This window comes from Pomacea canaliculata, linkage group LG6 (assembly GCF_003073045.1).
Source record: "Pomacea canaliculata isolate SZHN2017 linkage group LG6, ASM307304v1, whole genome shotgun sequence".
Lineage (NCBI taxonomy): Eukaryota > Metazoa > Mollusca > Gastropoda > Architaenioglossa > Ampullariidae > Pomacea > Pomacea canaliculata.
In genome coordinates this window covers 19279314-19305987 of record NC_037595.1, presented here as the reverse complement: position 1 = coordinate 19305987, position 26674 = coordinate 19279314, and the positions used below count along the sequence as shown (strand labels likewise).

General features: G+C 40.7%; 1 protein-coding gene across 1 annotated transcript; it reads right to left on the bottom strand.

Moving 5' to 3' along the window:
• Positions 1 to 965: 965 nt before the first annotated feature.
• On the bottom strand, positions 966 to 26468 carry LOC112566920 (arginine kinase-like). The gene is given in 13 exon segments (XM_025243349.1): positions 966 to 1416; positions 2037 to 2217; positions 2416 to 2501; positions 2504 to 2580; positions 2790 to 2938; positions 3464 to 3720; positions 3911 to 4103; positions 8614 to 8762; positions 9178 to 9358; positions 10057 to 10222; positions 10733 to 10881; positions 11199 to 11455; positions 26182 to 26468. Coding segments are annotated over 13 exon segments (2148 nt in total). The 5' UTR covers positions 26333 to 26468; the 3' UTR covers positions 966 to 1264.
• Positions 26469 to 26674: the final 206 nt, after the last annotated feature.

Genomic DNA, 26674 nt, shown 5'->3' with positions numbered 1-26674 from the left:
GTGTATGTAGTGCGCAAACAACAGGATTTAACAAACACCTTTTATTTAAAGTCGTATCTATTTCTTAGTATTTTAAAAAAAATTTTAGATTATGGACAGACTGTAACTAAGGTTTGCTGTCTCTCCTGCGCTGTTCTGCAAAACAATGTTGTACATAAAAGAAACAGGAGATGACTTACAAAACGCATGCTGTTAGGTATTTTTGCGGTAATAAATAATCAAAAGCGTAAAGATACATTCAGCTTTTTATCTCCTGTAGATTGGGGCTAACAATATTTGAGAGGGCAAGTCCTGAACTTGTACAGTTATATACTGATCTTGTAAATAGTTATTGTAACCAACACGTCAGTCACTGATGAATATGTAGGGATGGGCATGTCGTACAATAAGACAAAAAGATTGAAATTGCCTCATAACAGTAGATTTTATCCAGAGTTGCGGCTGGTCTGCCGTCTCGCCACTCTCACTTCCAAACCAACAAAGCCCTACCTCAACTGTAAAGCTACCCTATTTTTACTATCTCCCATCGAAGTTTTCTGAACCATTACCCCTATTTCCCCTACTTTTCTAACGGTCCCGTCACGTCCTTAACCCCACCCTGTCTGGTCATGGCAGCCTCAGTGGCGTGGGCGACTTGGTAACAATAGGTCCAGTCGCCAGTAGCCCCGAGTGGACGGTTCAATGATGGCTATTACACACGCAGCCGGCGCCGTTCGACCCCTACCCTCTACAAAGACGTAACTCAGTACACTACTAGACTGCTACATTATGACAGGGTGAATGGAATACGACAGGAAGTGGACTAGACTTCTCACTGTATTCGCAACACACACTCACAAGAAACCTTTGATACAATTCTTTACCCACCCGCCATCTGTCCTTTTCTAATACTTACTTACGTTTGAGCAAAGAGGTTTCTCAAGATCTATAAAATGTGAGCAAAGAGAAGGCACGGCAATATCAAAGTTATTTGTTTACCTTTATCGTGTTTTACTGCTTGAAAGTAATAGACAAGACAAAACTTACTTCTTGAGCTACTCCTATTACTTTTTTCCTATTGTGATGCCTTCTATGCCACCTTCAACATTTAAACCGTGACATTTATCTTTTCAAAAAACTGCATCCCTTGTTTGTGCGCTGGGTAGGAATGTTCTGCTTGGGCCTGGACCACAATGCTTTGCACAAGATGGCTGCCAGGCGCACACAAGGTTCAGGGTCGGTAACTGGATTGGGTAGAGCAGGTAGGGATGAAAGTTGTTGCTGCCTATTTTCCAGACAACTTCTTCTCCTCAGCGATGACTGCCTCAACTCCTCTCCTCATTTCTTGGATGGCCTGGAACTCAGTGAGACCCAGCCGCTGCTTGTTGGAGATGTCGTACACACCACCAACACTCTCTGTGTGCTCGCCGTGAATACCTGCACGTGCACAATGTCAAACGATACGCACACATAATTTTTATTGAGTAGGAATCAATAGACAACTTCTAGCACTCCATTGCAAATAAATCAGACATTTACAGGTATTTTTACCATTAAAAAAAAAAATTCGTGAAATAAAAATCTGTGTGGGCAATTGCCAGGACTTAAAGTATGTTGATATAGTAATGATCAGTTTAGTTCAGTGAAAATCAATGACGAGGTTTTATCCTAAAATTTCTCTTTGTGTGTGTGTGTGTGGTTTTTTTAACTTTAAGCATAAATTCTCATTTATGACTCAGTCCTAACTGATTGATAAATTTAATTATATTTCATTTTCTAATAAACACATTAGTAATTAGGGAATCCATTCTTTTGATGATATTTTCGATCGATATTTTTATTTGATTTTACACCCGTTAAAAAAGTGTGTGCCAAAAAAGGCATAACGTGGTTTATTGCTTGACAGAAATTTGCATAAAAGTTTTAACATTGAATTATCATTATTGTAGTTAAATTTTATTCTCATACCAAGGACCATTTATTTCAGGACCGATTATTTCAAGAATCAAGTCGTTGTTAGTATTCTTGCACGTGTAAAGTTTGGGAGCTTGACTCACCTCGTGCTTGGATGTTGTGCTTGTCACAGAAGGTCTTGAAGTCTGGGGTCTGAGACAGTTTGGGGATCTTGATGTGGACAGACGCCCTCAGCGTAGTTCCAAGGTTGGTAGGACAGAAGGTCAGGTAGCCCAGACCCTCCCGCTTAGCGAAGGTTAGTTTTGTCTCCAAAGTCTTGATGGCCTGTTAAATGTGAACATATTTTAATCCTTACCATTATTTAAAAATGCAACCAGGTAAACAGATGAAAGGTGAAATAAGAAAGCTAGCTTTTTCGGACGCTATAGCTAATTGGAAAAATGTTAGCAAGCACTTAATTTTATGATAATATCCGCATCTTTCGCATTCTAAACCTGGAGAAGACCTCACGTCTCAGCTCACCTTGACGAGTCTCACGTAGACCTCTTTGAGGTTGCTGCCCATTTGCATAGAGATGAATCGTAGGTGGTCCTCCTCGTTGACCCAGACAAGAACTTCTTGTCGGGAGAGTAGAAAATCCCACGGCCTATGGGCCAGTCGTTGTAGTTTCCTGCTGCCTGTAGGAACCTGTGCACGCAGTTAGGAGTTACTGAAAATGAAGGGAAAATAATCTAGCAAGACACAAGTCTGTAACGTGATTAATATCCGAAAACAAATGAAAATTTGAAGAAAAAGGAAATTTACTTTCCAGAGGATAATTTCAGATTGTTTATTGAAATGAAAACGTGCAACATAAATGAAGAAAGTACAAAATGCATGAAACTAAGGACACTCACCTGTCACTGTCGTTAAAGAGGAAATGGTCCTCTGTTAACTGTTTTTCTGTCTCCTTGCTCATGTCTGTCAGAGGGTAATAGGTACCCTTCAGGTCTCCTTCTAGGGTGTTGAGCGCCTCTACAGTCATCTTCTCCATGGCAATCCGATCCTGACATTATTCATTATTTGTTTGGAGGTAATAGCTGAAGATTTTACTGATACACTTTTGAAGCAAGTTTAAATGATAGACGCAGTGATCAAGATGTTCCGAAGAAAATAGAGTTGGCAATGTTTCTCTTTCCTGTTTGTCTCTATACAGTATATTTTTTCTCCTTTTTGTTATAATTGTGTTTTGTTTTGTTATCTATAATTACTTTCTTCTTCTTTTTAAAATTTTAAGTTACCTACATATTATTGCCATTTCTTTTACAAACATGTTTGTTTATTTTGTTTTTTACAGACGGTGTGTATTTTTAGTATTATTAGTTGTGGTCAAAGATTACTGATGTGGAAATAATAAAAATAATAATTATTATTATTTATCATTATTATCAAATGAAGTATTAGAGACATTTTTCGACTACCCTATGAATTCTACATGTACGAGAAGAAAAAGTGAACGTTGTAGAACTTTGGAAATGTGCTCTTTTTTTCCTTTTTTCAAATTTACTTCTACATCACAACTATCACTCACCTCCCTGCTGAGTACGGGTGGAAAGCCATAACTGTCGTGGTTGCGCCCCACGCGCACGCGAGTGGAGATTATCATGCTGCCCTCAGGGTCAAGCTCATCGAAGTCGATCTTGTCGACCCCGAAGTCTGACTGCGGATGGTTCAACTCTTCGACCTTGTGGCAGTCCTTGATGATGGCATCTAGAACTGGTGCGAAGACAGTGTAAGCCTCTGGATCGCTGGCTAAAATGCCAACCCAGCTGTCCAGATTCTCACATCCTTTCGGCAAAAACAAAACAAGCGTGGATTACATTACAATACAAAAGTGTAAAGAGCAATCACGAAATTTTTGATGATTAGAATTTTATTAGCCTAAGAGGTACACGTCCCACTTTTATATTTTAAGTTATATATGTATTAAAGAAAATTCTAAGATGTACTTGATAAATTTAATTACGAGCCCATCTACCTGAACGAATGCAGTCTGCCAGAGTTCCTCCAAACGAGGTTTGCTTGTCCTTCAGCTCGTCAAAGAGGTCTTTGGTCAGGTGTTTCTTTAGCAGGGAGTCCTTGATCTCAGCTACCTTCTTGAAGAGCTCTTCAGAGTCGCTTGCCATCTCGACCACAGACTCTTTCAAGGTATAGTAATGCTGGTGATTTGGCTACCCAAATAGGATTATTAATAATATATTATTTTTATTGCATTAGTTTAGCACAGGGGTGTTTGACTAAGAATACGCAAAACCACGTGGAAGTATGCATCTTATAGGGGTGTGTGTGTCTTTGTTCGACTAGGCTTAGAGCCAAAATGTTTTCGTGTGTGTGAAATACCATCTCTGGTCACGCAAACACTGAAGTCACCACAATTAGTCTCTTTCTTTATTCAGAAGCGAGAAAAATAGAATGTTGCCAGCACGCAACATTTCTACACTTACAAGGCATGTTGGTAAACCACGGGGGAAGACAACGAGTTGATGGTATTTCAGCACACCAATGAATGAGGAAGATATATTATTCTTAAAGCTAATATACAGTTGAAAGTCTCGCGTCATTTTGACCGTTAACTACCCCATATCCTCTGTTATCTTTTCATTCAGTCCCACTTTGCAAACCCGTCCTTAAGATTGTTTACCAAGCTTTCTCTTACATCCAGTACGAAATGTATTTCTAAAAGGTTTGAGTAGAGGGATGTGACAGCCGTGACACCTCAATGTCATGATAACTGTAACGAGACTTATCTGAGTCAAACTACCTTTGACCCTATAATTCCCTTGCCTCGGTAAATCTTGCGTTTTAGCTTATGATGCAAAGTATGTCAGATAATTCTTTTTTTTTTCGTCAAGACCTTCGTGTTTGGGGTTTCTCCAAAACTTTTATTGCAGCCGTTACTAAACCTAAAAGCGTGAAGTGCAGTCAGCTTTGATACAAGCAACAAAATATTGTTTGTGAATTTCAATAACTACAAAATGTTAATACTGACTATAAATCTGGTAGAATCGCAAGTCATTATTTAATCAAATTTATTACGTTACCTATTGGAAAACAGTTTCAGACCAATGCAAAACCCTGTAGTCAGAAACTGCGCTACTAAAGAGGTGTGAGGGTGGCATTGGTGTTTAAGCCTAATCAGCAGCCAAGGATATATCAGGGCAAGGCAGCCAGCCCTGTAAACAGATGCCACATGGAGAGAAAGAGCGGCGTGCGCGAGACGAGAGCTGAGCGCGACTAAAAAAGGATGATAGCGGGATAATTATTTCAATGTCAATACTCACTTGTCTTATGAGTCCTGCAGTTAAAACCGTTAAAAATGATGTACACCGTGCAGTTGGTGGCTCACTGGCAGCGAGTTGTCTCCCTGTTGCCGCCTTCCGTCTACTGCTTGCAGCCACCACGCTGTGGCGCTCGGAGCGCTGCACCGACAGTTGGCGGAAACAGCCGAAGAAGGACGAATGTTTACAAAGAGTTGTTGGTGGTAACTAAGAGTAATAACTAAGTTGTCACTGCTGCTTATTTATCTCAAACCCAACAAAACATAATTAAACGATCAAGAGAATAAAAATAACGTTAAAAAACTGGACAAAACGAGTTATTTTACTAACACTTTAGTTTTTTTTCAATGCTGGTCTCCATTTTATATGCATTCCAACTGTCTGTTAGTCTTTTGGTAAAGTCTTGCTGGCAGTTGATAGTGCCTGCCTACTGACATATCTATGTCATCTACAAAGCGTAGGTTGAATTTCTAAGTTTAATAGTTGTAGAGGGTTTCGCGCATGATTTTTCTCCAAGAAGATATTAAACCGCACCATTGATAGGTGCATCCTTTACATATGTCTACTGGTGTGCGAAATTAAACTCCTATTTGATTATCCAACAGTTCTGCATTCGTTGAGCTATTGTACAGTGATTCGGTGACTTTAAAGAGGCCTTCATTGATGTTGAATTTTTACATCAGGTGCCATAGCCCCTCGTGCCAGACTGTGTCGAAAGCCTTCTTAAGTCTATGAAGTTTTCATAGAAGTTCTTCTGATGCTGAAGTTGTTTCTCTACAAGGTCGGAACAGTTTAAGATCTGCTCAGTTGTGCTTCTGATTTGTCTTGAAATCTGCCTGTGTTTATGCTAGCAGTTCCTCCGCATTTGTGCGGTTGTGCCTCTGTATGACCTCCAGAATGACTTTTCTTCGGTGGGTGGCTTATCGTTCTGGGCAGGGCGGGTGGGTGTCTGGGAGTCGCTTTACTTTCAGCTTCAGGTTTGTTAGTACAAGTTCATGGTCTCTATCTATATCAGCCTTCCACTAGAAAAAGTATAGGATTCTACCGGAGCCTTTTTTCCCCGAGACCTATTGAACCATAGCACAACTGTCATTAATGATTCCCTTCATCCTTCAGCTTCACTATATCTTTCCCGTTCTGTCACGAGGTATGGCTGCTTTTTAAGGTGACCTGTCTAAGACGACGCGGCAAGTTGCCAGCAACATCTACATGATCTGCTGCGACGACTGCGACTCTGACGTCACTCCACTATCGACTGCAGCAGCAAAATAAAATAAGATGGGAAGAGACTAACTGGTTAGTTCGCTGTATGTTGCTTGATACCATCGATCACTGCAATTATTTTTTGTGATGTAAGTCTGCGTATTGTCGTGTGCCCCTGCAGTGCCGTCAGCTACACACCCTCCCCTCGACCCTCTTCCCTCCAGAGTTGATCCTCCCTCCCTGCATGTTCCGTCAGTCCGCTACTTGGCTCATGCCCAGGCCATTCTGCATTCACCCTCACCTGTACGTGTCGTCTGGGCAGCGCCAAAAAAATCTGTCACCAGGTGATCGTGACCCGTGCAAGGTATGCCTTGTTTGTACCTGCCTGCTGGGGGCGTACCCCTCTGCTGGCCTGTCCCCCGTTACCCAACTCTCCAGTGTGACTAGCAGGGGCACAGGCTGCTTGCATGTTTTCTTTTGTGTTACGCGATGAGTAATGCTGTCGCCACTCTGCGCATGCGTGGACAGGGGCTACATGTGTTTGTGCGGACGGGTATAGGGACATTAATATAACTATGGTCAACATGGGGTAGGAGGGAATGGGAATATAGTAAAAGGGATAGAAACCAGCTGTCCCAGTAAGTAAAGTAACTCATTCATAGGTATTTGTGTGCACATGGATCATGTGATTAAACTTGTTCGTTCGTAGCTTTCAGTTCATCAGACCCCAAGCAGGAAGAGTTTGCCAACATCCCTCGAGTAGCTGTCCTTGGCGTTTACAGACCATAACGCTTGTCTTCTCGTTTTGTGGATTTACAACCCAGGCAAGCTTGCTTTTTTTGAATTTTAATTATAGTGTTCATTAATGTAGGTTTATTTATATATGTATACATGCAGACTCTTTTTGCTTTATTTACATAGTCACCAAGACATGATTGGCGTTTACAAAGTTGTCACCACTTTGATTGCAGTGTGGTGTGTCTGAGGTGGGCTTACAACAGTATTTCACCCCCTTTCATTTTTTTCTCAGTTAGTATCTATTTCGTGATATTTCAAAATTAGAGTTATGGACACTTGAAGTAATGTGTTCTGTTCTTCTGTGTTTCCTGCGTTGTTCTACAAGACTTTTTTGTACATTCAAGAAAAAAACCAGATGGTTTACAAGATGAATGCTGTAAAGTATTTTTTCTGGCAACAGATAAATAAGAACGTAAAGATGATATGTCCAGCTTTTTATCAGCTAAACCAAGTGGTTTGGGGTTAACAAAACTCGGAAGGGAAGATTCAAGTCCAGAAGCTGTACAACTTGTAAATAGTTATCACAGGGTGAATGGAATACGACTGGAAGTGGACTAGACTCCTCTGTAACTACAGCACACACTCACAAGAAACCTTTGATACAGTTCTTTACCCACCCGCCATCTGTCCTTTTCTAATACTGACGCCTGAAATACCATGTCAGAAGTACAAAGGAACAACATTTTTTGTAAGAGACCAAACCCACAGCAAACTTAAACTAGGACACAACTTTGTTTCATTTCACCTTGATTGTCAATCAATTTTAGGTTCCACGTTTAGAATGGACAGAAAATGACTTAGAACCCTAACACAGGTAAATCTTGTAAGCAACCTACATGTTCTTTTACAGATGTTAATTAACATGTGCTAGGAATAGCTCTCATGAAATCTAAAATTTTTCAAGTAGGGTTAATTTAGGGTCGTCATAGGTATTACTAATAAATTACAAGCGGATACATTTCCCAATAAATAATGATCAGGGCGCCATGGAAGGACAGATAAGTAGCAAAGGGATTTCTCGAGATCTATAAACTGTGCGCAAAGAGAAGGCACGGCAATATCAAAGTTATTTGTTTATCTTTATCGTGATCTACTGCATGAAAGTAATATGCAAGACAAAAGTTATTTCTTGAGCTACTCCTGCTACCTTTTCTTTTTGTTGTGGTGGCTTCTACGCCACTTCAACATTTAAACTGTGACTTTCATCTTCTTTTAAATGTCTTCACGCTGACGAATCGGTGTTGCCTTTAAAAAAACACATCCCTTGTTTTCCGCTTGTGATAATGTTATTCTTGGGCCTGGACCACAATGCTTTGTACAAGATGGCTGCCACGCGCACACAGGTTCAGGGTCGGTAACTGGATTGGGTAGAGCAGGTAGGGATGAGAGGTGTTGCTGCTTATTTTCCAGACAACTTCTTCTCCTCAGCGATGACTGCCTCAACTCCTCTCCTCATTTCTTGGATGGCCTGGAACTCAGTGAGACCCAGCCGCCGCTTGTTGGAGATGTCGTACACACCACCAACACTCTCTGTGTGCTCGCCGTGAATACCTGCACGTGCACAATGTCAAACGATACACACATGATTGCTATTCTAGCACGCCATCGCAAATAAATCATAAATCTACAGTTGTATTTTTTTTATTTTCATTTATATTACAAGTGTCAAAATCCTGTGGAGACAATTATGTTCAGTGAAAATCAGCGACAAGTTTCCGTTAGCATTAACTGTCATTTAAAATACACTTTAACTGTTTTAATAATGTAACTATATTTTGTTTTCCTACTGGCCACATTATTAATTATGGAATCACCTCCAGTGCATTATTTACTAATCTTTATCCTCGATATTCAAGATTTATTTAATTTACATTTTATACGCACGTATCGGCTTAATTCCGACAAAGGCAAAACGTAGTTTATTATTTGACAAAAAATTTTGTTTTAACATCAAATTTTTATTCACCTCTTGCCTGGATGTTGTACTTGTCACAGAAGGCCTTGAAGTCAGGGGTCTGAGACAGTTTGGGGATCTTGATGTGGACAGACGCCCTAAGCGTAGTTCCCAGGTTGGAGGGACAGAAGGTCAGGTAGCCCAGACCCTCCCGCTTGGCGAAAGTCAGTTTCTTTTCCAGGGTCTGGATGGCCTGTTAGAGAAATCATTGCATGCATGTATTTATAGGGCAAGAAATCCAGAACAGCTCCAGGCTCCCTCCTTAACACAGTTTTGAAGAAAAATCCAGTTTAGCACAGTTAAATAAGAACATGTGATCCGAAAGTTTAAAAAAATCCGTCTGCTTCAGTATATGATAAAAGACTTTCTTCACAGATGAATATATTATGACAAGATTGAGACTCCCACTCATTCATGCACAGCTAATTATGTAAATCACCATTCTGTCGTCTCTTTTTTATAATGAATGTTAAGAGACTTTTATATTTTTGTCTACATATTATGATATAAATGTACAAAGTTGGAACTCTTAAGGTACTTATTACAACCTTTTGTTCCCATTTCTTCACCCACTTTATCGTAGCAGACTTTGGTTCACATCACTGTGTCTAATTGTAAATTAAAATTAAAATAATGTTAACTTATTCAAACTAACGTAATCCCTGTTCAAATATATAAAGCTCTTGACGATTGCTCAGATATTTAAATAAGGAGGCAGTTTTGTTTTGCAACTTTTCTGTTCTGTCAGTCCGACCCCACGCCTGTTATAGACCAACAACAACAAAAAAACAACCTTTCTTTATTTAGCTTGGCAACTCATGTTTGCACCTTTATTTTGGTGAAATGTGTGCGTGACATAGTGTAAATAAGCACAGCGAAATACACTCTCACCTTGACGAGTCTCACGTAGACTTCTTTGAGGTTGCCGCCCATTTGCATAGAGATGAAACGCAGGTGGTCCTCCTCGTTGACCCACACCAGGAACTTCTTGTCGGGCGTGTGGAAAATTCCACGGCCTGTGGGCCAGTCGTTGTAGCCGCCTGCTGCCCGCAAGAACCTGCACACATCAGTAAACACATTACCTCATTATTACAAAACAACAATCTCTATTTCTTAATCAAACCTATTTCGAAAAACCTTGTATTCTTTAATGTACCATTTGATTTTTAAAAAACACATCAAATATTATGCCAAATATATTGTGTAAGTAATAATGGACATTCTAAGATGCATACAAACAAGACATTGATTAAACCAACAACTCTTAGGCTCTGTGGGTCTTGTATGGTTCAGTCGTGTAAAGTTCAGTGTTATGTGACTCCGGTAGACTTAGTTACGTAGCTGTGTATAGTTCAGTATAAGTGACTCAGCTGATCATCTATCCACACCCATTAACGTATATCGTGCTTTAAAGCAAAGCTGCTGAAGTATTCCAGCCTGAACCTGCTTTCACAGATTTCAAAGATCTATACAGGAAACGTTGAAAAAAAATCTAGTAAAACCACACAGACACATCAGAGAAATTAGAAATGTATTCCACAGACTCCTTAAGGGCCTAGTAATTCACCTGTCACTGTCATTGAACAGGAAGTGGTCATCTGTCAACTGTTTCTGTGTCTCCTTGCTCATGCCCGTCAGAGGATAATAGGTACCCTTCAGCTCTCCCTCCAGAGTGTTGAGAGCCTCAACAGTTACCTTTTCCATGGCGAGACGGTCCTAAATAAATGACAATAAAGTTTTATTATTCCCTTATCTTTCTCTCTAAACACAGCTGTTGTTTGTCCTGCACGAGGAAAATAAGTTCTACAAAATTGTAACCTTGCTTTGAATCTAGTATAACGATAGTATTTTCAATAATATATTAACAGTGATGATTTGGAAAATACGACCAGAAATTAGTCCTAAATTGAGATGATTGAAGCGCTTTTTTCAAAACGATATTTAAAAATGTGGACCGGGGAATTTTTTTATTTCACCAGCCATTTCTCACACTAAAACGTTCTGGAGGTATCTAATCTCGTGTTTTCTCATACCTCCTTCTTCAGCACGGGGGGAAAGCCAAAGCTGGCGTGGCTGCGTCCCACGCGCACACGGGTGGAGACGATCAACTGGCCCTCAGGGTCCAGGTCTCCGAAGTCGATCTTGTCGACTCCAAAGTCTGACGGCGGATGGTCCAATTTGTCAACCTTGTGGTAGTCCTTGATGACAGCATCCAGAACAGGTGCGAAGACAGTGTAACCCTCTGGATCGCAGGCATAGATACCAACTCCGCTGTCCAGGTTCTCGCATCCTGACAACATAAATATTCGGCTACGATAAGCAGGCTGTTAATATACCTATAAATAAGAAAATATCAATAATGGTAAAGACGACCAGGATAAGATGACTTACTTGACTAAAGATACCTGCTAATAACGAGAAACCACCAACTGTTATTAAAATCTAGAGCATGTGACTAAACAATTACAAATCCTTGGGGTAAACTAGGGCGATACCTAAAAGGCGAGTATCACTGTGTATGGCGTTATCAAGTTTTCTAAGGGAAAGCAAGGGGCCTAATAATCTTTATCTTGTTTTTTGGTCAGTCACAGCATTTTGTATTCTGCTGATGTTTCATTCATCTACCAACTTCATCAATTAGGCATCTGATATAGTAAGAAGGAAAACCAGTTGTCATAAAGTGTGATTGACCACAAAATCATTGATTTGTGTGTTTCAAGGAATTTAAAAAGAACTAAAACAAGGTCTGTGCTATTATCGACACTTCATGCTAAACGAGATAAATAAAGCAGTTTACAAGAACTAACATACACTTTGTGCAACACAGCTGGGTCTTAGGAGAGAGGTGCAATTAATGTCTTTTCTTTCAAACCAAGATTTGATTTTCTCCCTATCATTACCCGGACTTAAAGCCACACTTAAATATTTCTGTACTGAAAGATTAATCAACTGGTATTGAAGTTGTTATTATTTTTGTTGCTGCTTTCTTGTACATAAACTAGCAATTATTTTTTTTCCCTATTATTTTACCCTTGAAGTAAACTACAAGCCCACTCAGTCGAAGAGTTCAAGTTCTCATCGCATATTCTCTCATCGCATATTTTGTTCTCACTTTCACTGTGCCATGGCCATGTGGAAAAGGGTTAAAACCTTTGTCACCATTTCTTGCTTTCGATACACGTAATTAATCTCTGGATGTGGAACTTGATACTGACTAAAAACATAAAATAATAGAAGTCGAATCAAAAAGTTGTGATTTAGTTTTACGTAATAAAGTGTAGCTAGTCTTGTGTATCTGTGTACTATTTTCTCATGAAACTGTGTTTACTATTTTTCTGTCATAAGTGCTACCATCTACTCATTTCCCCCAACACAGCACATCCCATGCCTCGTACTCTCCCCTTTTACATTACACACTTCCTTTTGCACCTTCCATGCACCCTTATCTAGACCCGTGCCCTATATTCAGTACACTGTACATATCATTGACATCTATACATAGCTGACACCGAAACAGTGTAGCAACCGACATCGCATGATCGAAACTTTTTTTCTGCGATAAAAAAAAATAACGTGTTTCTTCCACGCTCGTTAGAAAATATCTGGAAATTGCGAAAGAGAAGCAGAAAATACTAATAACGATCGTAAGTCTTTCCCAAAACTTATTACCTCTTATACACGAATTCACAGCCACATTTTGCTAAGTAAATAAAAAACCCATTACATATAGATGATGTCGAAAAGCTTGATGTAGAATCTAAACCTGTGTCTCACACACGGCTTATGTCACTGGCAAAATTACTTACGTGTACCTGGTTCTCAAACAACTTGGAACTCAACAATTTTTAAATGTTTTTGTTTCATTAAAATAAACAGGCTTCCTCAATAAAAGAATAATCTATTTGAACACACAAATTACCAAAAAATCATTTTCATTGTCATAAGCCAAACCGTGGTGACGTTGCGATTAAGTGAATTGCCAGACGATAGCGACTGCGTGTACCTTGGTCGTATACCATTTTTTTTACATCTTTCCGTTTGTTTAGATCAAGTAAATCTTCACCGTGTCAGAAGGGCAGTTTTTAAAAATGTAATAAAGTTATAAAGTTCCAACCTGATCTGATGCAATCAGCTAGGGTACCACCAAACTTCGTTTTCAATCCCTTGAGCTGGTTGAACAGAGGTGGAGTCAAATGTTTTTTGAGAAGAGACTTGCACTCAGCTGCAGTGGAAAGCTTCTTCCACAGTTCGTCCACGTTGGCCATATTCTACGAGAAAGATTATCCCAGACAAACCCAGGGGTACAAAGCGTGACACGGAGGTTCTGACTACACAAGGACACAAACGGACACAGAACTTGTTTCACAAGCCGTCGGCAACCTTCGGGGCAGCTTCGTTACCCCAAAAGCGACGTTAGCATCGCCGAGTATGTTCGACCAATCAGTGATAAGGCGAGTGTGACCCGATTGGCTGCCGTTGTTTACCGACAATGGTCCGAAGCTTTCCGAACCTTTTATCTTTAAAGCTGATAAGCTCTGTGTTACCTTCAGCGCCCTTCAAACATGCGACATGAGCGATTTCTTCGTTTGACCTTTCCTCGCTGACAAGAAGATTTTTTTCCCTCCATGTGTGCGTCCAGTTCAAGCAGTTCAGATAATGCCACATGCAGCTATTAGAAAAAAAAATACCCTGACTGTTTCATTGCTCAAACCGTCATATTTGTTTAGATCTAGACTCTCCCTCAAAAGATTGTAGGCGACCAGCAACATGTAGCAAAGCAAATTTGCTTTCTTCTTTCTTTTTAATTCCCTCTCAAGCAGAACATTTTTGTTCCCTGAGACAGTTCATTTGGACACAAATTCATGACTACAATGTTACAGATCCCGCAGAAAGGTCTAGTTTAGACAACAGTAGGTAACAATGTACTGATTATCAAAGCCTCCCATTAGTACTGACAACCTTTATAATAATTATGATGACAGCTGTAAGGCAAGATATGAAACTGTTTCTAGCTGCAATAGGTACAAATTATTAAAAAAAGATATTTGTTAATCTGAGACATATGTGATAAGGGGTGATTTATCTTGAAGTAAGGACAAGTCACCTATGAGGTCTTAAAATGCTTTCATTTACAGTGGGACTTGAAGCAAAGAAAAGGTAGTAGATGAAGCTATGCAGTGCGAAATAAAAGTTGGGAAGGATAAAGAATTTGAAAGAAATTTATTAACAGACATAAAAGTATGATTTCCTACAAAGTTTTTGTTGGGTTCAAGTAATAAATACCTTTTAAGAAAGGAAAGATGCTGTGTGATACATTTATCGTACTTTCATTCGGTCTTCTAAACTATTTTGTGATGGATTTTTGAACGGTGGCAAAAGGAATAACCTTGTCTGTGACAGGAGGGTGAGGGGCTGTAAAACACACAAAATACTGGGCCAAATCCAGGTCACGTACAAGTAGGTGTGCACATAGAAACTGCAAGGTAGGCAGGGTCTAGATGTGATCATGGCTACTGGCAGAAGTCCAGGACACGCCAGCCACCAGCCAATAGCCTGCAGGTGGAGACATTCCCGTCTATAATGTGTGCGCTCGGGAAGGGAGGAAAGTTGGGTTTTTGCCCAGCTTGTCAAATTATTACAGGACACATGAAGAGAAGAACGGCATATCCGAGACGAGACTGGAATTAAAAACATCTGATCCCCGCGGGTGTGCCTAATGCACGCTGACGCCCAAGTTTCGGCAAGAACTGCGCTCAATCACTAAACGATTATTAAGCAGTTAATTACTAGACAGCTACTAATCCATTACTAGATACGGTTTCTTTAAAAAAAAAACTCTACCAAAAAGGAATGCTAATTCTCTTCTTATTATTTTCCTACTTTTCAGATAACAACTTCAGCAAGTAAAAGCATGTCCATACAAAAACATTCTACTCTTTTCTGATTTGTAAGAGACTACGTTGCCATGAGACGCAGTTGTTATGGAGACGGAGGGGAAACAATGCACCTTGGATTATTTTGTTGTTGCTGTTGTTGTGATGGTGGGATTGTGGTGGTTGTTGTAATAGCAAAATATGAAGTCAAAGACAGTAGAAGAAGAAGAAGAGGAAAAACAAAGATATTTTAATAATGGTAACTAGATGACAACATCGTGCAAATCTACACTAAAAAAGTTTACGCGAACCAATGATCCTATGTCTACTGCCAGCACCTACAGCAGCTAGGCAGGAAATCTGTCAAGAAGATAGCAGATTAAAAAAAAAAAATCTTCTTCACGCAATAAAAGAATAAATCATTACAGCCAGATGATCTGCACTACAGCCATGGCGCATGTGAAATGAGGTTCTGAAGAAATGATACTTTTCTCACCGGACCGGATGCATTCAGCCAGGGTGCCCCCATGTTTGGTTTTTTTTATTTTTCAGTTCCTCGAATCTCTCATGCGTCAAATGGCGCTTCAGGAGGGACTTGCAGACGACATCTGGAGGTGGATTTTGCAGTCGTTTCAAAGTTCCATTAAAAGTTTCTCGGTGGCCTCGACCACCATGTCCAAATTTGTCCCCTTCCCCCTCTCTTCGTTTACCTCGCGACTGTACTTTGCGTACATGTTGGGTGATGTGCACTTTGTCTGATTTGTCTGATTAAGTACACTCAGATCAATGACCGCAGACAGTAAACTAACTTTTAGCCTCTTCTGAGGTAAAAGATATTTCTAAGAATACAAGCTGCAAGCCACTTTCGTCTCGAGCCGGAACGAGATGTCAACACGAGCTTGGCGTCAGGCGTTGCTAGGACACGGGGCTCATTAGAGCAAAGGCCACTCCTTCTCACGCACAGAACACATACACTCTTTTTTTCCTACTCGCACGCACGCACACAAAAAAGTCTACAACTCAGTCCAAGACCAAATAACCAGCATATAATTTGCATACAACTACACATCCGGACTCGCAAATCTGAACACGTTGCACCACTTCATTATTCTCTTCATTGGTCACCAATGTTGTTCAGTGTCGCTATACGTACCTCACTGTCCGCTGGTTGCTGCCTTTCATTTTCATGATTGGTCTGCACAGAGAGTGCGATCTATCTTGGTCTTTATTGTTGTTATTATTATTGCTATTGCTACTTTTTATTATTGTTGTTTTATGATCATCATTTTTTCAAGACAGACAGCGCTACCATTATTGTATTACCAACAATAAGTATTCATTCCATTGTTCATGCTGATGCTAATAAAGCCCCAAATTTGAAAGTAAATATCTTACAGTCACATGATGTCTCTTACATAAGAAGAAAGCAAGTATGATCAAATTTGAGCTTCAGCAAAATAAAAATATTTCGGTTAAAATTACCAGACAATTTATTCAGCTGTTTACGGTGGCTGTGGTGGATTTAACAAAGGTACCTATAAGTTCAAAGTTCAGTCACTCTCAGCCCCACAATACGAGCATAACAGGACTCCTCCTCCCTTCCTCTGCTCGTTCGGTGACAATCAATTGCACCGTTAAAAAAAAAAACAACACAGCAACAACTGGATTTCCATATGTGTGTGTATTTGGTGGGGTGGGTGCGTGTGTACTCGCGCAGGCGTTTATGTGCAAGCGTATGTACACCTGTGTGAGTGTGAATGTAGCCTTTTTGTACACTGATCACGTCTACAAAGAATTCTGTTCTTACACTGGTAGTTATTATCTTGTGCAAACATCCTGTTTGCTAAGGCTTCTTCTGTATTCCCACTTAACATATCATTTATCTTAAATTCAACCCGTTAACGAGTGAGTAGAGGGATTTTCTTCCACCTGCACCGCGACAGCAGTATATTATTTAAAAGACGAGCTCTGAGCAAAAACCTACAAGGTCGAGCTGTCCTAGCTGAAACACCAATTTGGGAGGATCTTTCAGTAAGCATTTTTGTTTAAGGACGACGCTACTATACAATTCAACATTTTATCATCATGCTGTTATGCATTAGAATGTATCCACTTGTATAATTACATATACTTTATAAATTAAAACAGTAATTTACATTTTCTGTCCTACGTTAGAGAGTTGATTTATGTCCACCGAGTTCTCCAACCACAAGCTTGGACATGCAGTTCGTGACTATCGGCCGGCTGTTGATTGAGCACACCGTTACACTGTAACAGGCCAGAAACTAATCCCGTTAAGAAAATGGTTATTGTCTTCTTGAAATACTAGTGCATCTGATCCTCTATTGTTTGTTCAAGACAGACAATAATCGCTGGCGAAGTACGACCAAAGGCGACGAAAACTGAGCAGCCCTGTGGAGACCCACACCGTTAATGACTGACCAGGCCGTCGAGGGTTCTATAGAGTTACTGAAACATCCAACCGTGGAACACGCTAGATACTTTGTTGTTTTGAAATAAGGAATCTCAACAATACAGGTTTGCTTTTGTGTGTGTGAGTGTGTGTGTGGACTGACTGTTGCAGAATAGACTGAAACTGTGATTTCGAACATTCAAAAATTCCCCGCCCGCAAAAAAGAAAATAAACTTATACACATCAAAAATAAAAATAAAACTCGCATGGAAAAATAATTAAATAAAGAATCAATATGACTATATTAACACGGAATGAGCGACATTTTCATATGACTTCATAAGATTGATATTGCTTTGTTTATTCTAGCACTGATTTAATTGTACTCGCTCTACATCACATCAGGTAAAGCTGTTGATCCAAGTCAAACCTCTAAATAAAAAGTAACGAACTGCTTATTTATTATTTCAACGCCGCGTTAGTGACTTGAAACGGATTGCCGATAGCGAAAAATAATAAATGGAAGAAAATGGAATTGTGTTTACAGAAAAGTAAAATTTTCATGAGAATATGTATTAGAACACGATTAAACTGGGACTGCACACTTACAATAAAAATATTTATTGGAAGTGCATTGCTAAATCATATTCTAATACATATTCTCATGTTTGATTGGCACAGACTTCGATTTTGACGCAGGTTGATTCATCGTGATCCCCTGTTTGTGTCAAAAAAAAAAAAAGAATGTAAAGAGAGAGAGGTGAAGGAAAAAGTTCACAAGAACTTAGAGTCGAAAAGGAACTAGACAGATTTTTTAATTCTTTTGTTTACCTCTTGTCACCTCAATCCTTCTTCGACACAACGCACAAAAACACAGTTTAATGCACAAGACAACAATGTCAGTAAAAGGAAACCGTTACATGCGTCATTCTTTGAGACTTAGAAAACATTCACACACAGAAATAATACTTTTAAATCTGTTAGTGGCGTCACATGTGAACAAAAGTATTTTACAAAGACTGTTTTTTTTCTTTCCCTCTGCATGGATCATAGCCTTCTGTTTGGTTTGACAAGTCCCTTTAATTCCCCCAAACCTTTACTCCTTAGACTGACACAGAAACGCCGTGCGTCTCCCGCCGCCTCGATCATCACCTTCTTTGACTTTTCTATCGACAGAAAGCTGACCTTCTGTGACCCCACGCGGTGGATTTGGCTTTTGCAGGCTGAATAACCTTTATATGGTTGTCTCGTGGACTCACGTACAGAAATCAATCTGCAGTTACTTCTTAGTGCAGAGAAATTGCAGGACACTGTGACATTGGATTTTGTTGACCAGCAACGGAGGAGAGGTGACAACCCAGTTTGATGTGACCTCCCTCCAACTCCTCTGGCACACGGCTATTAGCTGTTAGAAGTCGTAGGCTCATTGGCGGTTCGTTAATGGTGGGTTGATGCTGCCATTATTATTATTATTATTATTTTTTTCAATTATACCTTTACCACTCTAGCACTGCAGATGTTTCCACCCAGCGTACTACATTTGTAAACTGTTAGAGACACCTGACTGAGACTGTTTAGATCATATAGTGTATACACATATATATATATTCAAGAATTCAACATTTTCTGTAGAAAAAGTGTACATTTCTAAATCTTACACATTCTGTCTTATTTAATTGTGGATTTCCGTGATCAGCCACAGTGTAGGTAATCATGATTATGGCATGATCAGGAAATTTATTCAGTTCCTGACAGAATAATGTAGTTTAGCTTACACACAAGAAAGTACTATGTCGATCTAAGTAATTATTCGTGAAATGAGCACAATGAAGTTGCTGAATAATCAGCTTTTCTTTTCTTCTTCCCATTCTGTTCTTTTACAGCAACTCTTTGAATCGCCGCTTTCACATGTTTATTGTAAGGTTGGCGGTGTATAAAATGGAGTGTAAATTTAGAATGCATGCTTTCATCGACAGGAGAGATAAACAAAAACATAACAGGACATGCACGACACACCCTCGACTACGTCATCGTGCACTGCTGCGAGGAGTGACTTTGAAGCCAGCCAGAGGTCATCCCAGCATGCACGTGAGGGCGCCGTGCAGGACGACAGGGGCGCTACGTGATGACGAAATCAATATGGCTGGAGAGGGTTCTTTGCAAACAGCGGGCAACAGCGAGCAATGAGCCCTTGCTCTCATGCAGGTTAATCCTTTCAAAGTAAGAAAAGTCCAGCACATAATTTAATTAGTTGCAGCGAAAGAGAAGCCAAAACCGTTGCTTCACACTAGAGCTGGAGAATTCTGGGAGCATTTCTCAAAAACGTTATTACAAAGAGTATTTCAGATGTTGATAAAATGCTCAGTCGAGTTCATAGTTTGTTTGTTTGTTTGTTTGTGTGTGTGTGCTTGCGCGGACTCCAGAGAGAGAGAGAGAGAAAAAAAAATAAAAAACAGGGGTAGTATATTCAAATAAGTATTACAGTTTATCGTATATTTTGTTCATGTACATATGAGCAAATGCTTATTTGTATGTTTGCATGTGTGTGTGCATAGCAGTGGCAAAGACATAATCACACGTATTTATTTCAATACACGTTCTGCATTTCGTGCGAGCAACCAAGCCCATATGCGCATGCACACATATGCTAAATCTGAACCAGGTCAGGGTAGTATTTTATTTTTGACTGTTAATAACTGCCAAGGGTCATTTAAAGTTTATGACGGCCAGTCCATGTGTAATGGCAACCTGCACTTGTGTTATTTTATGGACAGGGCACCGCTGTCATGCTATTATTGCCTCCCCGCAGATTCTCCTAACCTACAGACAATAATGGCTCTTTTCTCTCGTTTTTTCGATAGTGAAGTCTAGCCAGATCGCTATATTTTGTGCTGTTTTCCACCGTAGAAAACAGTAGCTGTGGTGGGAGCACACGCTGTGGCGGAAAGCCAAGACTTAAGATGTAAGCCGAGACTGACTACTGCTACCCATAAACAGTGAGCTTTAACGCTGTTGTCAGGCAGGTAACAATCCTTCCCCCATTCCCACCAGTGTACATGCCCCACTCTCCTCCCATTCTTCCTGAATGCACCAAGTATTGCCGTGTGCAGGTAAGATTGGAGGCGCTCCTTGACTGACCTTGGCAAGGTGGGGTGGATCAGGACAGTGCATCGCTAAATACAAGTCGTTCTCAAGGATTGTGATAAAAGGAAACAATTTTTACCTAGGGGATAGTAAGCTAGTGATTTCAAGTCCCTAGTATATTTAAAAGTTTATCTCGTTATAACCCTTCACTCTGTTCGTTTGCTTGTTGATTTTCACTCAAAGCTGGGAAAGGAATAATTTTTCATATTTATCATACGCTAATCAATAAAAATAACTTTATTTAAAAGACATTGATAAATAAGAATAGAAATGAATTAATACAAGAGTTTATTAACTGATAAAGCGGATAATAGTAATAAGCAGAAGAAGAATCCAATTTTTATAGATACAAAGAAGTAATCTATAAATCGTAAGGTCAAGAACGCTAACAAAATAAAAGCACTGTGAGCAAGTAGGTATACTAATGTCAGACTACAACGGTTTACTACATTTACCCGAGTGCCACATACTGTAAATCACCTTTACCACTTATACTACCATTATCTGTGTACCGGATATTGTAAAATCGTAAAATTCCCTCTATTGTTTCAGGTGACCTGAATCAGGTCTGACAGGAATGTAAGCAAGACTTTACTTTAAACCTATGTCGTAACGTGAATGCATGATAAAAAGCTTCCAGAATGAGGCGGTCTCTCACACTGGTGATGAAATCATTGCAGAAAAGAGGGACAACTTTATTGCCAATGAACTCAGACGACCTGCATGTCCTTTCTGCCATAGGTACGTGGCCATGACAGGGGCGGCTACTCACTCAAACTCAGACGTCAGTGTGGAGCTTATCAGTCGGTCGGTCATAGTCTGGAGTACCTGTGACTCACCGCGATTGTTTGCACAGGTTATCTGACCTTGAATGATAAACTTTTAATGACCGACAGAGGGTGCTACGTGCGATATGAAAACTGTTTAACCTTTCCACCCACCCCCGCACCACCCGCCTCCCCCACTCAAGGGAGATCACCCACACCACCCTTTTAGTGCTCGGTGTACCTTGTTCACCTTCCCGTTGACGTTTGCTCGATGTCTGCTCTCCCAAACCAAATGGAGGGGAGCTGGTTTGAGGTTCTCAGCCAGGTGTTTACATAGGTGTGGAGGAAGTTTGCAGTAGTTACCCCGCCACACACACACACGCACGTACACCACCCTCACTCACTCTTGTCTTCCTTGACGATAGCCTTGGCCGTCTGTGCACCCTCCCCCTCTCCCTTTCCACCCGTCCCCACTGAGTTCACCTTGTCTCAAGAAGTATAAAGTCTCCGTGATGTCTGCAGGCTTCCATGTCGGAAAAGATGAAGACGTTGAAACCGCAAGATCAATGAGTTTGTAACCAGCAAGTCTGACATTTTCTAACTTGCCACTGTTGGGAAACCTTTTAATTTAAAACGAGAAAGGTGATGATATTTTCGTTTCCGTCTAGTATTGCGTGCTCTTATGCGTGTGTATGTAAAGAGATTTGTGTCTGGCTGGCAATCAGTTTTCTTTAGTGCCAAGGCACCTTTTTGCATAGTCCAGGACCTCTCTCTATGTATGTACTTTATCCATTTTTTTAAAAGTGTTAGAATCGCTGATATTTACTCCTCAAACATACCGTGATTTTATCCCAAGTTTCTTCTTTAAACTCGTTTTCCCGTTTTCCCTTCTCTTTCCGCCATTTTTCTGCAAACGTTTGCTTTTCACAAACTTTAACACAAAGGAAGGTGTACTTAGCGAATTCCACTCAAGCAGGCCAGGTTTGACAGAAAACAGACTCCAGATGTTGGCCATGACTGATCGGAAGACCTGCCTTCACTAAGTCTGAACACATCGTGTGAGATGAAGTTGCCCCAAACTTCTCTCTCCATCTCTATCACATCGATCTATCATAAGCAAACTTGTAGAAAACCTTTGTTTCCAGTTTAGACACCACAACTATGAAATGTTGATCATAAAACAAAAATACTATTGACGACAGAGCTCATTAATTTCCAAACACAGGAGCATAAAAATCGTATTAAGGAAATCTGACAGAAACAGTTGACGTTTCACTTAATATATCTTAGAGCGAACCTTACCATCTATATGTTCCACGCAGCGTGTTGACAGGTAAGTCCCCTTCCAAAACCTACCTCACTGGTCTTGACCTGCTACAATCCCCTTGACATACAAATAACCGACTAACCTAGAAATAGCAGCCGCCTAATTAAACAGTTTTTGTCAGCAGTTTTTCAAAACCTTGGCGATAAACGGAGCCTAAATATAAGTTTCCCTATTATTTTAATCTTCCTATTTTGTTGGGTAGACAGGCAAAGTTTTCAAACGACAGGCACGTGCAGTTCTTGACCCGTTAACTACCTATCTGCAGATTGAATCCAAAACACCAGCGGTACAGCATCAACACCCACACACGAGCATTCATTTTTGTTTCTATCTCTTTTTTGTTTGTTTTGCTAGCGAAGCAGCCTTCTCGGTATCATCTTAAGTAGATAATACCCTGCACTCCGTATACAACGACGGAGCCTGGGGGTTCATTAGCCTGCCACAAAGTGGTTGTTAGATGCCGCAGGCTGCTGAGGCTTTGTGGTCGGGTAGGGAACGTAGGGTAGGGAACATATCATGTCCGCTGCATGATAAGGCTTACCTCCGCAGAATAGGTGTATGCATTACGTGTGGTCGGGTAGGGAACATAATGTCCTGCTGCACGATACGGCTTACCTCCGCAGAATAAGTGCATGCAATACGTGTGCAACGTGTGCAAACAGCGCGTGCAAGAAAGCCCTGCGGGCGAGGGTGGCTGGGAAGCGTCTGGAATCTGTGGAGCACCGACAGAGAGCTCCAGACTATATACGGGCAGGTGCTCGGTCCCTCAGCCTCACGCATCCCACCCCTCCACCCCTTCCATTCTTAGGACAGAAGCACTGTTGCCAGATGGCACCGACAGAAGGCAAAAATGCCGACTAAGAAGGTTGAACGTTGGTACTGAGAATTCAAAAACATTCAGAAAGGGAGACAATGTCAGATTAACTAACCCGTGAAACAACCATTCAGTCCCCAGGCAAGAATTTAGGAATACCAATCACACAATTAGTTTAAGTTCATGAATTTTTTATTTTATTGCCCCGATATTGATGATCATTCTTTTTTCTCTTAATCAGTTTTGCATGTGACCATTGATCAGTCATTGGTCTAGTTTAAAAATAATAATACATCAAAGACTATTTTGTCAGATTTGTTTCCCTTTCCATTTCCACCTATATAATTTTAAATGGCACGTGCTTCATTGACCTTAGTTGTGAATCCAACATCACATAAACATTATCATGCTTTGCTGCGTTTTCTCTCCAAAAAGGACATATTATGACATAGGATTCGCAGGTCTTTGATTACAAGAATACAATTTCCACGGTTTCTCGAAATGTAATTTGTTGATGTTCATACTTGGTTGTATTTTTTTTTTATTGCGGACTACTCGATTTCCATCAAGGATTGATGAAATGTATGCAGAGTTTTTGCTTCTGCCTGATTTCCATCCGAGAACTGGAACATCTCACAGCATCAGACCACTGACGTCATCAATGTCTGTTGGAAGCGAGGGGAGTAAAGCCAGGAGAAAAAGATGGAAGCGCGCTTACAAACACACACACGTTATTTGCATGGGATAGTGAATTAAGTTGTCTTACAGTTATTGAGAATTTCAGATTGCGCGTCTGTGTGTGAGACTGAAAAGAAAAAGAGAACTCATAATAAATCGGTTTTACCATGGCGTGGAAATCTAATCGCTTCCAAAACTTCTTCTTGACTTCCCTCGCCCAAAATCCACTTTGGATCAAATCAATAGAGTGACCTTGGCAATTCATGCCAAGGGTACCGGTTCGATACTTCCATTCCCACTTTTCTCACCCCTAGCCAGCCACTACGTCAGCTCGCCCACTCGCACACGAAGGGCACAAGAGCCTGCCGAGTTCGACCCGCGAACCACGTCTACACCCAAGGCTAGCAAATACACACAGCTTGCACAAAAGTGTTGTCAGAATCAAACGAGGCTTTTAAAGAGTCTCCAAGGCAACGAAGGTTTTGAGACTTCTTCGATAACAGGATGTCGTTAGTTAACGCTAGCTTGGATAATCTGATGTTGAGCTACATTATGTTTGCTCACTAACAAGTTAAATGTTCTCCCGGTGCTAAACTTTTAGTAACTATATAGCATTATGCTTGAATTAACAATATGCAAAGTGTTTTAACTACTCGAATATGCGCTTCCCTGATTATAATGCAACCATTTGATTGCTCCTTAGTGCAACAACAACAAAAATCACTAATTAAGCCCTTACGCCGTCTTTATAACAGGGAGTTTCTTTCCTTAAAGGAGTAGTGTGGTGCACACTGTGCACATTTAATGATAAAATAGATAATAATTTTTTCAAATATTGGTGAACACCCCTCCCTTTCGATCTTGAGATGCACGGCTGGCAAATATCCCGTTGCAAAAATGAGGTCAAAAGGTAAGGTCAGAATAGTGTCCGATACGTTACCAGTTGGCTAAGGCTTTACAACGCCAGCGTATCTGTGTACTATTGTGACGTCTGTGCTGGTCTCTTACCCCACTTCGACAGCACACTATTGGACAGTGGAATCCACGGGTCAGATGGGGACACCGTCCTCCTGGATTTTACCTACCATCCGGCAACGGATGAAACTATATTCGCAGTTCGTTACAGCAAGCACCATCATCAAATTTCTTCGAGAACAGACACTTGCGCGCGCACACACACATGATGCTGAATACGTACATGTTGCAAGCATCAAGCATATTGTCTGCTCCTTCAGATTCCAAGGACACAGCTGACGCAATGAAAAATTTGCTCATTAAACATAACAAACAGCTGCGACATCATCAGTTACTGTTGCCATAATACTCATGGAGAGGACGTCCGTGGTGAACTGTCCTCTCCTCGCAGGAATCGTCTCCTCTATTGATTCGGTACCGTCCAGCAGAAACAAGGTTTGGTGAGATCTCTGTGTTTAATCGAAACCAGATACTACGGCTTTTGTAAACAGCATGAACAGTTCAACGGACATGGAAAATGAATCGTCATCTCAACTTCACTAGAGTATATGCTGCGGCTAAACTGCTGAATTTTTTTCGCCCTTTTTAAACCCTCGTGTGCACTATAAGACCAGGCTATGATACCAAGCTGTGGCCAGTTTTATTACATGTCGATTTTCGATTTGTCAAACAATAAGTCGATAATAAATTTAGCTACATTTTAAAATCTGCATACTAAGAGCGTGTGTGTGTGTATTTTCGCGAATTACGTGTATGTAAATGAGAGAGATACTGCATAACATCCTTGTGAGCCACGAATATTTTTTTTAGTTTACACACTCATACCCACACACACTATAAATGTGAGGAAGGAGTGAATGGCAGCTGAAAACCAGTGATTCATTTCTAAAAGGATTTTTTCTCATTTATCCGTTTAAACTTTTCAAAGGATTCCTCCACAGCTACCGGAAGCGCAAGCAGTATTGTCCAGAAAGGCGATGTCGACGTTTTACAAAATGGGTCAGTAGAAGGGATGAGCCACTCACCGGAGCGAATGCAGTCGGCCAGAGTGCCGCCGAAGGATGTCTTCTTGTCCTTCAGCTCCTCATATCTTTCCTGCGTCAGGTGCTTCTTCAGCAGAGACTTACAGGTCTCCGACGCCTGAAGCTTGGCGTACAGCTCTGCCAGATCGCTCATTGTTGGTTCTGGATTAGCGGGATTCGAACCACTTGGTGAAAAAGACAGGAGTGTCTGCGGTATATCAGCCACCCGACGGTCGATGCTGTCGCTTTGAGCGATGGTGCGAAAGAGGGAGAGAACTTATATACTTCGGTATTCGTTGCCACGGCAGCCGAGGTCGCGAGTTGAGGATCGGAACGGAGGTTTGGACGAGGAGGGGGGATGGTGATCATGAATCGGTGGCATTCTCTCGTCTTGTCTCGCGCGCGCACCACTCAGAAGCGGAGAGAATAGCCAGCCAAGCTGATAAAGCAAACGTGAAGTTGGAGAGGTAGTGGAAACAACGGCACTGCAGTCGCT